We start from the raw sequence: 16,544 nt of genomic DNA, 5'->3' as shown, positions 1-16,544 counted from the left end.
AAATGCATGAGAAGGGTATAAATACTATCTAACTAAAGTCTAAAAATAGATTATACAAAATATTTGAGGAGGTTTCAAACATTAACTAGTAACAAACTCTAAAAATAAAATAGATTTGATGACTCAAGGCTATGAAAATGTCTCGCTGTCTGCCAGCTTTTCCTTGAGGTCACATAAGTCGGACATTGGTTTTACTTGAGGAGGTGCTCTGAATTTCATTCTAACCTATCCTACAAAGATGGCATCTGTAAGAGGTGGCAACATCCTTTGCATTGAATTGAGTGAAAAATTCAGTGTCATAATTTGGCTGTGAGGTTTGACATGAAATTGCCAATCTGCCTCCCATTCGGTCTTTGATAATTTTGTGATTACCTCTCTTTGTATTTCTATCTTTGCTTTCCAGTTTTTATCCAAGTCTTTCAAATCTGGCAGTGACTTTGGATTACCTTCTTTTATCAACTTGGTGGTGTGTAAAGTGTGATTGACTGCTTTTATTATATTCTTTGCCACTCCTGTTGCTCTTACTACTGCCAATTCTGCCTGCTTGATCCGCGCATCCCAATCTGTGAATAATCTGTCTTTATGTGTCTCTTCAGTTTTTGACATATTAGCGTTCTTCCTTCCTCAAATTCTTGCCATTCAATATAGTTAGAGATCTTAGTATTTAAGTCATTAAACCTAATTCTCTGATGAATTGCCTTATCTATTAATTGATCACTAGTATTCAAATTAGGGGTGATATGGGACATTTTCTGGCAGAATAGATCTTGCTGTTTTGACAGAATGGAGTTTACATCCAATGCCTCTTTGATGAACTCATCAACAGTGGGGACATCTTTATATTTCACCACAGCCTCTTGTAATTCTTGGATTTGCATATTCTTTGTTGAGATATCTGCTTCGTGGCTTATCCTAAGTACTTCCATACTCTGTTGCAATTGGACTATTTGTTTTGTGGCTTGCTTGTTCACATTTTCTTTCTCGATTTCCAGTTGTTGCTCAAGTTGTGCTGTCCTTTCTTCCCTTTTCTTTAACAAAAAAGATACTTCAATGGCTTTATCAATGGTGGCAATAGGATATGCCCCTGCAAATTGTGACAACCTGGTTAAATTTTCAATTGGATTTGAAGGAATATCCTTGAGACTATGTCCATTGGTTCATTCCCCGGTGGGATTTCAGGTGTTTTCACTCTTCTTCTCTTCCTATGTCTTCATACTACATCTTTATGCAGTGCACTATAAATACATCTAAAGGAGGTATGATTTTTGCATTCTGTGAACTTGTCCCTTGCTCATTCATTGGCTCAGACTCTGAAATTTTCTCAGTTTTCTGTGGAGTATGATATCCTGTAGTTTCTTTGACATTAGTTGTCTTGGCAGTATCTTGGAGTTTTTTATTAAATTGGTCCCATTCCTGCTCCATATCGCTGCTTTTGCCTTTGGGACTGGTATCCTGAGTTAGGTCACTTTTGACCTATTTCTCAGCTGACCTTCTGCTGGATTCCATTGTAGCCTCTGTTTCCTGTGTCTTCCTTGTGTTCTGGGCTACATTCACCTGAGATTTTGTGTGAGAATTTTGTCCCTCATTGTTAATGGTCACACTAGGCGTAGGTTTGTCATCAGTTCTTAACAAATGCAATGGGATTGTTTCAAGCCTCTGATTTCTAAATTCCTGAAACCTTTCGAAGTCGACAGGATTCAAATTCACATTTTCCCAATTGAATGCTTGTTCAAATGACTCATCTGATTGTAATAAATATTCAAATTCATGAGATTCATGGATAAAGGGTTTGACCTCTAGTATCGTAGTAACATTTTGTGCTACTTTCTCTAGGTCAAATTGCCTCTTTGGTAGAGTAGCCAGCCTGAGTCTCTCTATGTTTAATAATTCTTTGTTTGCATGGTTGAAGTTTGCCAATGAAAAAGAACCATGCTGGATGGGAAAGGGTGGCCATAGTGATTTTTTGCTATCTTTCAAGGTCTTGGTTAAGCCTTTTCCAACAGTTTGGTGAGCTATTTCTCTAGCTAACAGCTTGTCGAAGACATACAAAGGAAGTACATGTGGTTCTGTTGCACTGCCGTAACTTCGATATATGTGAACCATTGCTTAGCAAATTACTTGCTTACTACAAGAAGGTCTGTAGCGACTTCCTTAGAAAATATCGGGGCGTTTTTATCAAAAATCATTTGATGTAATGGTAGAATAACACAATGGCATATCTTGTAAAAATGGGGTATAAAATGGGATTCCCACATCTGTTTGTGACTGAGATGGATGGGGTATGGGTCTTGCAAGGTCTATTTCCAACCCATAATTGGACACTTAGTACAGAAACAGATAGAGTCCATGATATAAGCACTCATATAGAAAGGAGGAAGGTTTTCTATGGAGGTGGATCTCTTTTGACAATATTCATAAATAGTCGTAGCTAAGTTTTCTGATAGGATAGTAGCCCAATTCATTATATGAGAATTGATAGAATCATCGATTAAAGGAACCCATTCTATAGAAAACTTTGTATTATTAGGCATTCCATACAATCTACATAACATAGAGTCTGCATAGTTATGGGGATTTGCTAAAGAAGCTATCGGGTACATATCCATCTTATCATATTTTAATTTGTTTTCTAGGACTCTCCACCCCTGAATCAACTTGAAGGGTTCTTCATTCTGCTTCGCGAACTTGGCCAGAAATGATTTATTATATATATCCTAAGGGTCGGGAAGATGATACATTTGTTTCAAATCTTCGGCTTTCAATGATCCCATTAGCTCAATCTTTGAATTCTTGAATTGTCTGTCATCAATATTGACATTCTCCACCACGCATCAAACCATATCCGTGTATGGTAGTCTCTTGGCTCTTGCTCCTATTCTGTGAAGAAAGAGCAAGCAGCGTCTTTGAATTGAACTCCCGAGGGTTTTATTGAATCTATTGTTGCCTTGGTAATAGTAACTTTAGGTCGTTGCTTAATCAATTTAGTGTCCTAAATTGCTACATAAATTATCAATCCATCTATTGTAAACTGATGAAGTGTAGTGCACTATATGTGCTAGATGACCCTTTCTTACCTCACTATTTTTAAGTTTATGTTTGTTTTTGGGTTTTTGTTCTTTTGATTCCTAATGTTCTGTAATGTAATAAGAATCTTAATCTACGACTGCTAAGAACCTAGAGAAATGAAGTAAGAGTTAAAAGTGCTTTTAGGCCAAATTTGGATGTAAAGTTTTTAAACAAGAAGGTGAAAATAGAGCTTCTCTTCTTGCTATTGTAACTGTTGCCAAATCATGAGCTGAAAGGACTCTTAAAACTGTTGTCTAATTAATTACAAAACCAAAACTTATGTGAGAAAATGGAATTGCAACTATCTACAATAAACCGAAAATGAAATACTAGAGACAAAACTACTTTTGTTGTCTAGTCTACTTGCAAAATTAAAGCTTAATGAACTACTGAATATGGAACTGCAATTAAACTAAGGGAAAGAAACAAAAATGAAATTGCAACTATTCTATTTGTGAAAGCAAAACTAAATGAAGTATTGTTATCACTCTGCTATATAATTTAGGGAGAATTAACTCCTTATGATAGCAACATTTGAGAGATTTCATTCTTCATCATTCTAAAAGAAGTAAACATGAGAATGCAAGGAAAAACTCAGTCATAAATAAAACATTTCACCACTTAGTCTTAGGTTCAACCATCAATGAAGGGCTTTTGGAAATATCCATTTAAATCATGAGTTGCTAAATTGATAATAAAAAAATGGCATAGGACTACTTAACCCAAGAACTAATGAACAATAATTATAATGAAGACTCATTTATAAATACAACATTTCACCATTTAGTTTGCGAATTAACCATCAATGAAAGGCTTTTGGAAACATTCATTTATATCATGAGTGACTACACTAATAAGAAAAAGGCATTAAACAGCTTGACTCAAAAACTAATGAACAGCAAGAAGTCTCATTCATAAACTCAACATTTCACCATTTCGTTTGAGGATTAACCATCAACGAAAGGCTTTGGAAACATTTGTTTATATCATGAGTGACTACACTAATGAGAAAAAGGCATTAACAACTTAAATTTAAAAACTAAGAACTAATGAACAGCAGAAGAAATAAATCTAATTATGCTACTGACATCAATTTAAAAACTACAACTAAGAAGCTAGAAAATAATGGAAACTAAAGAACTACTCTATGTTGGAATGCAACTATCTTGAGTTAGTGGAAACAAATGACACCAACTGCAATAAACACAGTGTTAATAAACAATTATGAACATGATAAAAAAACAGTAAATATACAACTAAACGAAGAAAGACAACAAATGAAAATGTACAGAAATGAAAATATACCCTTGACCACTCAGGAGCCCTCTGCAAGGTCTAAGACTAGCAACGCAAAATCAACACTTTACACGCTTCAGGTGTCCATTAGAAAAACAGAGTTTTATATTAAAAACATAGCACTGAGTGTCTCAAGCTACAAGCAGAAATTGCACTATTACATCAGCAAAAACATGAACTTGTTCTGCATTCCAAATGCTAATATTTATAGGAAAAATACACAACTGTTTGAAGAGAGAAGTCATCTACAGCAGTTTGTGGTGATGGCGGGCGAGCTGCGCAGCTAGGGTTTCTGCGTGACGACGTCTGTGACAGCACTGGAGCACTACAAACTCAAACTGGCAGCATTGTATCGAAAGGGCCAACGATTGTCGGACTGGATGGGGGCAGAGGGGTCCAGTGGGACCCCTTCGTTTAAGCAAGCTCTCCTGCAGAAACAACAACAGAATATGACAGAAGGAGTCAGAATAGAGGGTTTGAACAGCACGATCCAGAACAGCAGGAAAAAAAAGGAAAAGACACCAATGATGTCTGATAGGACAGAAAATACAACAGAAGACAGAGATACAGAGAGGCAGAATCGTGCAGGCACTCAAGACAAAACAAATGCAAAATCTCAGCCCTCAGAAAATGAGGATGAGGGAAGGAAAGACGACAAAGTGCCAAAACACAAAAACAAAATCCAGCCGGAGAAGGAAGGGGAGTCTAGCGCAAACCCCAACAGAAACCCGGTGAACAGCAGTGCATGTAAGCCAAAGAAAAAAGACAGCCTACGGGTGACCATTACTGACCCCGATATCCAGGCCTATAGGGAGCACATGGCTGAACATGCCATCATCTGTAAATTTATGGGAATATGGCCTTCCGAGAGGACTCTGTGTCAATGGATAAGACAGCAGTGGAAGCCAAAAGGAGATGTGCAGTTACATCTGGGCGCCAAAGGGTTTTTTACAGTGGTCTTTACCAGTCTAGAAGATAAGGATAGGGTGTTCGAAGGTGGCCCTTATTTCTTAGCCGCAGCTGGCTTATATATGAGACCATGGAAGCCGAACTTCGTACCGGAAAGGGAATCCTTCACTCAAGTCCCGGTATGGATCAGACTCTTCTCTCTCCCAATTGATTACTGGGGTTTAACTGCCTTGAAGCAAATAGGGGATAAGTTGGGAACGTTTGTCAAAGCTTCAGAAGCAACCATCCAGAAAAGATACACTACCTATGCTAGAATATGCGTGGAGATGGATGTGTCTGGAGCACTACATGAAGGTCTGTGGCTGGAGTACAGAGATGAGGAATACTTCCAAGCTTTAGACTATGAGAAAATACCTTTCAGATGCAGGAAATGCCATGAGCATGGACATCTGGTAAGGGATTGTCCATTGAACAGAAAGGAGGCAGAAGAAGAAAAGACTCAGAGCAACAAAGACAAGAACAACTTCACAAAACCAAAGAACAGGCAGCGTGCCAATAGAAGAAGGAATACCAAAGGGAATATAGGAAAAAACTACTTCAGTAACCCCTTTGAGATCCTAGATCTAGATACCGACTCGGAGGCGAAGAAGAACACACTTAACGGGGAGGCAGAGCAAAAGGAACCGGAAAAATTCACAGGGGAAGGCACTGAGGAGGAGGCTTTCAATGGTGAAATCCACATGCAAGATAGAACAGCGGAAACGGACGAAGAAACAGAGATGTTAACTAGTGAGGCAGGGAGTGAGGATCTGGAATTCGAAGATACCTTAGCTAGGGAAGGTATGGACCTCACGCAGCTCGTAGAAAGATGGAGAGCTAAAGGGATTGAAGCAGTACCGGAGGAAGAAATAAGGAAGGTCAGGGACCTCTTCATAGCGCGGCAGAAGGCAGTATTTGAGAAACAGAAGAACAAGTTAGGCATTATCAAAGGAAACATCCCACACTACAAAGCAATACTTGGAAGAACCTCTGGTTCGAGGCACAAACGTCGTAGAGGCCGCAAGACTTCCCAGGAACACTTGCAGGAGCTCGGAGAGATGCTGATCAACGCAGGTCAGATAAGGCAGCTAAGTGATTATCCGTCCTTCCCTAAAATCGTTTAAATATGAAGATAGTATCTTGGAACACAAGAGGTATTAACAGCCAAGCCAAACAAAGGCTGCTGAAAAGGCAAATGGAGAAGAACCATCCGGATATGTTATTTCTACAAGAAACCAAATGCAACAGAGCCCTCATAGAAAAGCTACGAGTCAAGTTAGGAAGACATTTTGAAGCTTTAGAGATCGAAAGCAAAGGGCGAGAAGGAGGTATAGCAACCTTCTGGGATACGAGAAGATACCGAATCCTCACAGCTGAAGCAAGCAAGAACTACCTAGCATTGGAAATGCAACCTACAGGTATTTCCACTTCTTTCCTATGTATAAATGTCTACAGTCCTCAACGGTTAGATGACAAGATAAGCTTCCTAGCATCTTTAAACAATTTTATAGAAAGGAACCCTGGTGCCAACTTCATTTTGGGGGGAGATTTCAACATGATCACCTCCCTCCTGGAGAAAAAAGGAGGACTAAGGAAACTAAACAGGGATGGGGAAGTCTTCATAAGTTTCATTGATAATGCAAGATTGGTAGATGTTTACCCCAAAAATGGTCAGTTTACCTGGAACAACCGAAGGGGGGGTGAAAGGCTAATTTCATCCAGATTGGATCGTTTCTTAATCTCGGAGAGCTTTATTTTAGATGGTACAGCAGTTGAGTCGAACATCCTCCCTAGCGGAGGGTCGGACCACTGGCCGATATCTTTAGCTGTCGAGCTTCAGGGGACCCCAAGGAACAAACCCTTTAGGTTCGAGAAGTTTTGGATAGAACACCCTAATTTCCTCACTATGGTGGAAAAATGGTGGTCAGAGCCTTTAGAGGAAGAAGGATCCAAAATGTTCAACCTGCAAAAGAAACTAAAACACATCAAAATGAAATTAAAAGACTGGAACAAAACAGTTTTTGGTAATATTTTTCAGGAGAAAGCTATCATCGAACAAAGGCTGGAGCAAATTCACAAGGACGGGGCGGCAGGCTCTAGGACTGAGGAAACCTGTGAACTAGAAAAAGAGCTGACCCAACAATGGCACAATAGATGTAAGCAAGAAGAATCTCTATGGAAGCAGAAATCAAGAATCCTTTGGTTGAAGGAAGGGGAGCAAAACACCAAATTTTTCCACAGATCAGCCATGGACTACAGAAGTGCCAACAAAATCCTAGAACTGAAAAACAGTGAGGGTGAATTCCTCAGGAATCACAGCGAGATATCAGCCTCCCTGCTGGATCATTTTAGCCTCATAGCGCAGGAACCAAGGATCGACAGAGAAGCAGCTATCAAAGAAATAACTACTGTCATACCCAAGTTAATCACAGATGAGCAAAACTGGGCCCTAAGAAGAACGATCACTATGGAAGAGGTCGAGGAAGCTGTCAGAAGCATGCCCAACGACAAAGCTCCCGGGCCGGATGGGTTTACCATCAATTTCTATAAAGCCTGCTGGAACATAGTAAAACAAGATATATGGGAGATCGTGGAAGACTCAAGACGGTCCAAAACGATTCTCAAATCTCTAAACTCAACCTTCATTGCTCTTGTACCTAAAGTGGAGGAAGCTAACACTCCAGAAAAGTTTAGACCCATAGCCCTCTGTAATGTCATCTACAAGATCATATCAAAAGTCATAGCTAACAGGCTGAAGGCTATCCTCCCTGGCATCATCTCACAAGAACAGTCTGGCTACGTGGAAGGAAGACAGATTCTAGACAATATTTTGCTGGCCCAGGAGATGATTCATTCTCTCCATTCACAAAAGGAAGCCGGAATGCTCATGCAATTAGATCTCTCCAAAGCTTATGACAAGGTAAGTTGGTCTTACCTGGAAGCTGTTTTAAAAGCTTTTGGTTTCAGTAAACAGTGGATCAAATGGGTTTTAGCCCTTATCAGATCTCCTAGATACTCTATCCTAGTTAATGGTGCCCCCTCTGATCCCTTCAGCCCTTCCCGAGGCATCCGACAGGGGGACCCGTTATCCCCTTTCCTGTTTGTCATTCTTATGGAGGGCCTAGGTAGATTAATTGCAAAGAAGAAAGCAGAGGGACTGATAAAAGGACTGCAACCTATTAGATCTAGCCCTGCTACTACGCATCAACAGTTCGTAGATGATACCATGTTACATGGTACCCCTACAGTAAAAGAAGCGTTGGCTTTTAGAGACATTCTTAATCTTTTCAGCAAAGCTTCAGGAATGGAGATAAATTTTTCCAAATCAACCATTTTCTTCTTCAACACGCATCGGGCCATCCAATCTCATCTTTCTAGGCTGCTGGGGTTTAAAATAGGATCATTACCTTCTAGATATCTTGGCGCCCCCCTCACTCTCAAACCTTGGCAAAAGGACCACTGGGAGAAAGTCCTAGACAATATGGAGAGAAAATGTAAACATTGGACTAACAGGGCTCTGAATTTTGCAGGCAGATTAATTCTAACAAAAGCGGTCTTGCAGGCTATCCCTCAGTATATGCTCTCAATTTTACCTGCTCCGAAAGGAATCCTAGATCGCATGAGAAGCATCCAGCGCTCCTTCTTATGGAGTGGAAACAGTGAAAAGAAGAAGTGGTCGCTGGTTGCCTGGCAGAAACTGTGTAGGCCTAAGAATAGGGGAGGTCTGAACTTGGTTGATCCCTCAGTGGTTAACAGGATTTGCGGGGCCAAAATCTGGTGGAGGTGGATATCGGACACTAGCCTGCCATGGGCTACTCTGTGGAAGGAAAAGTACAGGCCAAATAGCTCCAATCTAGAATTAATAAGAATGCAGGACACCCCCACCGGCTCTCCTATATGGAATCATGCCCAAGCCAACAGAGATATTGTTCAGGACTACAGCTTCTGGGAGATAAGAAATGGAACCCAAGCACTTTTCTGGGAGGATGCTTGGCAACAATCCCCAAAACTGGATACCCCTCAATTCCAACCTTTGAAACATCACTCTCAGAATCAGGGCAAATTCAGAGTCAACCAATACTGGAACCCAACCAGTGAAGACCCGGAATGGAGGGAATGGACTATCTTCAACTCGACCCACAGCGAAGACATCCAGGACACCATTCAAGCTTTAAATCAAACTATCCTCAAAAGGAAAATCCGAATAGCTGCTGAAAATGATAAGCTCAGATGGGGACCAAAAGGCAACGGGGATTTCTCCCTAAAAGAAGCCAGAGGCATCATAGAGAGGGAAGAACAGCCTGACATTAAACCCTGGACCGATAAAGTTTGGGACAGCCTTCAATGGCCGAAAATTAGAACTTTTCTTTGGCTTCTAATGCAGAAGAAAACCCTAACTTGGGAAAACTTGTTGAAAAAAGGATTCACGGGACCCTCTAGATGCCCTATGTGCCTGAAGGAAGCGGAAACAATGAATCATCTTTTCAATTCCTGTGAATGGGCATCCCAGCTTTGGCAATGGATGGAAGATATTCTGGAATCGTCTGATAGGAACAGGGACTCTATTCAGGAGACCATCATTAATTGGAGGAGGAACTTTTCCAGAATTCAAAGAGTGGATAGTATATGGAAATGTTTCCCGGGCTTTATAGCTTGGACAATATGGAAAGAGAGAAATCGAAGAATTTTCATGGAGGAAGTTAGAAGCATAGAATGTGCAAAAGAATCTATCTTTATCAACATCAAACAGCTAATACAGGTAAAATGCAAAGCTGATACGAATGAAAAACCCACCGCTCAGGACTTGCGCATATTAAAAAGGTTTCAATTGGAGACCTCCAGCAATCAACCATTGGGGGGAAACAGAGCTCAACCTTCTTCACAAATTCACAGATGGCTTCGCCCACCAGAAGGCAGCCTAAAATTAAATTTCGACGGGGCTTCGAGGGGCAACCCAGGCACTGCAGGTATCGGAGGCGCCATTCGGAACCAAGATGGAGATATCATCCACATCTACTGCAGGGCTCTAGGAGAATGCACAAACAATGAAGCAGAGTTTGCTGCGCTCGAGCAAGGATTGAAGATTCTAAGAAACATGAGACGAGGAAATGTCATAGTGGAGGGGGATTCTGCTTTGGCCATCTCGGCGGCTAAACGCCTGCAAGCAGGCACAAAAGCCAATAAGGCCACCAAGCATTGGAGGCTAGCTAAGGCAACTGAAAGCATAGAGGAGATGATAGTAGAATTGAGAGGCATAGTCTTCCAATCTGTGAGAAGAAAGGCTAATGGGTTGGCGGACTTTCTGGCAAACCACGGTGCTGACAACCCGAATACAACCACAAACAGTGGTTGGCAAGAGGTAACCTGCCCAATCCTCAAGGTGACATGTGCACAGCTGGCGGAAAACGATTCAAATCAACCCGATCCATCCTAGCCGATAATGGCTTCGACAATCGGTACCGGAGGTCTGAGAAATCCGGTAAAAGGAACATTCGCTACCGAAGTAACGGCATGACAGGACTAATAGGGAGGTGGCTTTATCGGCGGCGGCAGGCCAGCCAAACAAGCGATCATTACAGATCGAGCCACAGTATTCAAAGCATCAGCAAAATTAATAACAGGACACTTGGAAGGGAGCCGTATAAAAAGACATCAGTAACATTTATGTTCACTGTAAATCAGGCAGGGTGGATCAAGGCTCAGCGCATGGAGAATCGAAAGGAAAGCAAACAGGGTCTGTCCGACACCATTCGCATCCATAGCAACCGCTTAAACGTACAGAACACTTGGCAAAATGATAAATGGCTCATGAGCAGCCACAATCATTCTAAGTCGACCTGCATCAGCCTCGCGTGTGTGGACCTCAATCAAATTGATTGCAATAGTACTCCTACCTACAGCCGGTTTAAGACCAATTTCAGGAGGATCCATATTCGAAAACGCTATAAAGCAGCGGGCATTCACTCTGTTTTCCCCACAGTTTCTTTTCATAGTGAAGAGCAAGCTCCCGTGAGCGATAGGTATATTGGCTGGAAGAAGCACAGAGAGTTAAGGATGGAAGCGGGAGGTTGTCGCTGTGCTGCAGCAAATCAGGACCTGCTTGAGGCGAAGAATGGATATGAAACCCGTGCTGCAGCTAGGAACAAGCGTAAGGTGGCTGAGCTGGAGGCTAAGGTCAAGCAAGCGGAAGAAGGGCGCACGGAGGAGGAGATTGCAGAGGAGGTTGATTGGCTGAGGGACCCGGGAACCCCCTCGAAAAGGGCCACACAATTTGTTAGAACAAAGGCCGAAAGCTGGCGCACCAAAATGCTTATAGCCAAAGCCCTGGAAACAATGGAGAATGAGAAGCAGCACATGGCAACTGAAGTGAACCTCACGGAGGCTCAGATGGCAAAAGTTATCAACTACAACAACTCTCTGGAAGGACGGATCAACACTGTGCATGAAGCAGTTCAAATTGTCAACAAGAAGCTAACCCTGCTCATCAGGATTCTGAGAGACACGGTCAACACAGCTCCCGGCACCCCGCAGCCTGCCACAACTGAGGTACAGGAGAATGAATCCATGGCAGCAGTGCAAGCCAGGATGGACACTCATATGCGGCAGATGGGTCTGGACACCATAAGTCAAATGGGAAAATACATCTAGAGTAGCACCCTGTGTTGTTTTCTCCGGCTTTATATATGTTTCTGTCTAAGTCTGTCTATGTAAATGTCATGATATGTAATGTCTTGGTTGTGTCGGATAATAGGAACAAGCTCAGGTCGAGCCACCCTGCGAGGTGTGCTGTTTACAGTCTCGTTTTGGTGAATTCTCTGAGCAGGTGTTTAGACATGGCTCACTGTTATTCCCTGCTTTCGATCTGCTACGGCGGATTTTTTGTACTATATTTTGTTATATAATATAATCTTCTGACTTACAAAAAAAAAAAAGTCATCTACAGCAAACATGTAGACAGGTGGTGTATCCGGAAAAATTTTCTTCGGTTGTCTTGAAACATAAATCTTTGAATAGTGGTTGTTGGATACTGGTTTTGTAGGTGGCAAATGACATCCTTGGCTTTAGGAGACTGCCTCGGATTTATTTACTAAGAAACGTGCAAAAACAGAGTTCTACTTGCTGTAGGTTTCTTCCATTGACTCCCCTTTGACCGGGGTACTTCTCGTCGATCTTGGACAAATCGATAGGATACTATCCATGCTCGGACGTTTTCCCAGCTACCCATATGATCCGTTTCCTCTCTTAACACCTGTAACCTACAAAAGCGTGAAGATGGTTGCGGAACAGCCAGTTAGTTGCGGAATGTGGCTACGTTCCATAGCTGAAAAACAAAAACCTATCCAAATAACAAACATAACAATATAACTTGAAAATCACTTGAAATATACTCCTTGAGACAATATGCAATGGCTTTTGATGATTTAGGATGCATTTTCATGGAAGAGCAAAGGAAGAAGGATGAAGAAGTTGCTTAAGAAAGAGGCAGTTTTGGAACTCAACATACCCCCACTGCGAGACTATTGCATGTCCTCATGCAATCAAAATTGTAACACCCTCCTTCTACTGCATCTGCTCTGAAACTTCAGCTAGAACATCCAACCTTTTCTTGCTTCTTCTTGTTGCAACTGCCATTCTAGGCTTTCTCATGAGGAATCTATATTTAAGGTTAATGAGAGCCCTGCTTAGCTTCTTGTTTTTCCTCTTTAATTTTATGTTCTTCTTATGCCACAGACCCAAATGAAGCATGGTGTTATCATGAATGATCTTATCCAGCTTGTTTTTCTCTTTTAAAGCTTCATTTTCCTTCTGAATATGCCTATTTAAGACCTCTAACTCATAGATTTCTTGCTTCAGTGAGCTAATCAGAGTCTCTTGTGATGTAGCTGGCTACTCAAGGTGGGATGAAGTCCCCTGATCTATTGATGTATTCTTCTGCTCCAATGACTCAATATAATCATAAATCTGTTGTTGAACTGGGTCAATCCCTGGAGAGACTCTCCTTGGGCTGCTCTCAAAGTTTTGTTGAGGAGAATGTTGTGGACTTTGCTCAAATGAGATGTTTTCTTGGGATTGAGTTGGAGTTTCCTCTCCCAAATCTATGAATTGGGCCTCTTTTGACTTTGTTTTCTTCATTCTTACCTTAAGCCTAGAGCTTTTCCTCAAACTTTATGAGCTTATGTTTTCTTCTTGTCTTCTTTTCCCCTTTTCCTTCTCTTTCTTAGATTGTTCCTTGATGTTGACTAATTTTTCAGAAAGTAATTGCTCCTCCTCTGATGAAGGTTCAGGAGTATGTTGATAGATTTCCTCAACTTTTCTTTTCATTTTTCCTCTGTGTTTTGTTTGCTTTATGATTTCTGTTAGAGTTTCAGAGAGAGGCTCTTCCTCACTGTTTTATTTTATTGAACTTGTAGGAGTGTTTTGAATTGCAATACTTGTTCTTCTCCTCCTACTCTTTTTCACTGAACTTCCTTCAGGTAACTCGAGTGGATCTTGGAAAAAGTTCCTGATCAGAAAGTTTTCCCATGTGTCTCCTATATTCTTCAAGTAATATTCAACTAGAATTTTTATGAGACCATGGTGATAAAGGTGAGGTTCTATATCTTATTTTTTCTTCTGAATAGTGGTAGACATCCTCCTTAAGCTATTCAACAAAAAGTATGGGAGATTGAGTTTTCAAGAAAGTTTATCAACAACCTTATGTGATACATATACATTGAACCATATCTACCTTCAAATGTGACAAATTTTTGCCAAATCAATAGCAATCTACTCCATTTATCCTTAAGTGCATATTGGGAATTCCTCTCTTGAAAATTGAAGTATCCATACCAGGGTTTTGGAGAATAACTTTCCAAGTCTCATCATGGAATTGTTTATTCTTGAACCACCTCTCTCCAACTTTTGGTAGTTCGGTTGCAGCTGCAATGAAAGACTCGGTCACTGAAAACTTTATGTCACCAATCTCTACATCCACCCCATCAAACGATCTAGCAAATGACTTGGTGATTTCTTTGTGATGACCATCAAATTTCTCAATAAAACTCAGCCAGCCAACTTTCTTTAACATCCCTTTCAACTAAGGGTATCCCTCCATATATTTCACTCCTATAGGTTCTGTTCTTACAATGGAACCCATTACTCTTTTCTCTACTTTTCTTCACTGTCTACATGTAGAAACTTTGTAAACAGTAGTGGTATATGGAAGCAAAACAATTACAGAGACGGGAATGGAATATCAGAGTATTGTAGAAAGAAAATGATGGATATGGGAATGGAACATGGAGGGTATATGAAGCAGGGAAACCATATGCATGAAAAAGTGTGGAGGATGTAAGGACTAGTGGTGTTACACACGTAGACTATATGGAAACAGAGTATTGCTTATACACAGAGAGAACCAAAACCTGAATGAATAATCTGAGTGCTCGTATACATAAGAAGGCTGCGGGAGTAAAAAATGAGAAACTCGGTATAATAAAGGAACAGTAGGGATGTAAAGAGTCGTATCCAACTAGGTTAAGTCACATAATTAGCCGTTAAACAGGTGTAACGAAGAAGTATAGTGAAGTATGAGTTAAAGTCAGAGATCAAATCATGAGACCGTTAGGCATTAAGTCGGAAGGCATGGTGGAGTAATTACAACAATCAAATCGCATAATGACAAGTCAAGGAGTAGTGTGATTATTCAAATTATACAACTTATGTTTTATATTGCTATTTGAAATAGGTTTTTATTCTCACCTCTAGAACCATACCTTTCCATTTGCTAACCTTTTGTTGTTTTTCTTTTTCAGGTGCTTAGGTGCTGATGTTTCTTCAAAAGTTGATTTCTCCTCCAATACCTGCATATGAAATTTATTATGAACTGGCCTTTTTATTTTTTTGAGCTAATGATAAAACTGTTACCGCAGAGTCAGATTGGTTGCAAAACAGGGTTAGCTGCGGAACTGCAACATGTTAATTTTTGGTATGTTCTATGCTAGAGCAATTTATTTAAATTTTCACAGTTAGCAATCACATCAGCATTTTGATAAACTGCAGATAGAACATAAATATAATATGCAGAAGACAAGCCAAGACAAGAGGAAACAAGATATGGCACAAGCCAGGGACAAACCCCACAATGTGTGGGGAAACCCTTTGATCAAATCTTCTTTTATCTTCAAAGTTCAGCAAAGAAAGAGAGAGAGAGAAAGATAATACATTTACAACAGAAGTCAACACTTTGACTTATCTGAATCTGAGCATAGATCACTTCCTATAATGATGAGATCAGTTGAAGACATTCTGCTTCAACTGAATCTCCTAGGTGACGGCTTCACCTATCGTAGTGCTGCCTCTCGTTCATCATCTTCATGCTGCTCATCATGCTACATCTTTCATGATCTTATTCATCATCATGCTCATGACTCATGCTGCTCATTCATCATGGTGCCCATTCATCATGCTGCTCATCATGCTATTTAGACTGTGTCCTTTCACAAGTCTGCCAAGGATCTCTTGACCATCATCACAACCTATTTCGATATCAGAGTTATGCCAGGACTTCTAACATAATCTTGGTTGATCCAAGAGAATAGATCTACCACAGTTGTTCATTGAGTTTGGCTGCTATAGGGATGCTTCAATCAAGATCACCATCAAACCGAGACCAAGATTGTAGGATGCTAATGCTATTCCTTTGAAAATAATAGAGACATCCTTTTATGCCATGGCTATCCATCCACGGTTCTTTCAATTCCATCTACACGAGATAAGGTTGACTGTACCTAATAATCAGTCAAGGTGCACTCAATGCCTTTAGACCCCAAAGTGCCCTAATACAATTACGAATCCATTTCTTTTACATATGCGGAAATTCCAGAGAGAAGATGTAAGGTCTGTTCCTTCCTTGCGGATTTGACTTATGCGTCAATTTGAACAGCGTATAATTATATCCATGATCTGTGGGTAAATATCTCCATGAACAGCGTGTTAATTTCTCTCTGAACAGCGTGTTAATTTCTTTATGAACAGCGTGTTAATTTCTTTGGACAGCGTATTAATTTCTCCATGAAAAACAACGTTGAACTATGTATAACTATGACTATGACTTGCGTTCCATGAGTAGCGTATGTATCTTTGATTGAACAGCGTATGACCAGCAAGTATATATATGTGCCATCGCCTGTGGATATATATATGTCTTGCTGCGTTTTTGCCTGCATATATAATTATATTGCTGCGGATAGGTC

At 40.6% G+C, this 16,544-nt stretch overlaps 1 protein-coding gene across 1 annotated transcript; it reads left to right on the top strand.

Annotated features, from left to right (window-relative positions):
* The first annotated feature begins 7,558 nt into the window (after positions 1-7,558).
* Positions 7,559-10,744, top strand: LOC149143814 (uncharacterized). The gene has a single exon (XM_089451948.1). The coding sequence runs from the start codon at positions 7,559-7,561 to the stop codon at positions 10,742-10,744; it is 3,186 nt and encodes a 1,061-aa protein (XP_089308074.1).
* Positions 10,745-16,544: the final 5,800 nt, after the last annotated feature.

Source organism: Pinus tabuliformis, chromosome X (genome assembly GCF_031772625.1).
Source record: "Pinus tabuliformis cultivar Carrire ecotype Pingquan chromosome X, CPIR1, whole genome shotgun sequence".
In the NCBI taxonomy this organism is placed as follows: domain Eukaryota; kingdom Viridiplantae; phylum Streptophyta; class Pinopsida; order Pinales; family Pinaceae; genus Pinus; species Pinus tabuliformis.
This window is presented reverse-complemented; position numbering and strand designations above follow the sequence as displayed.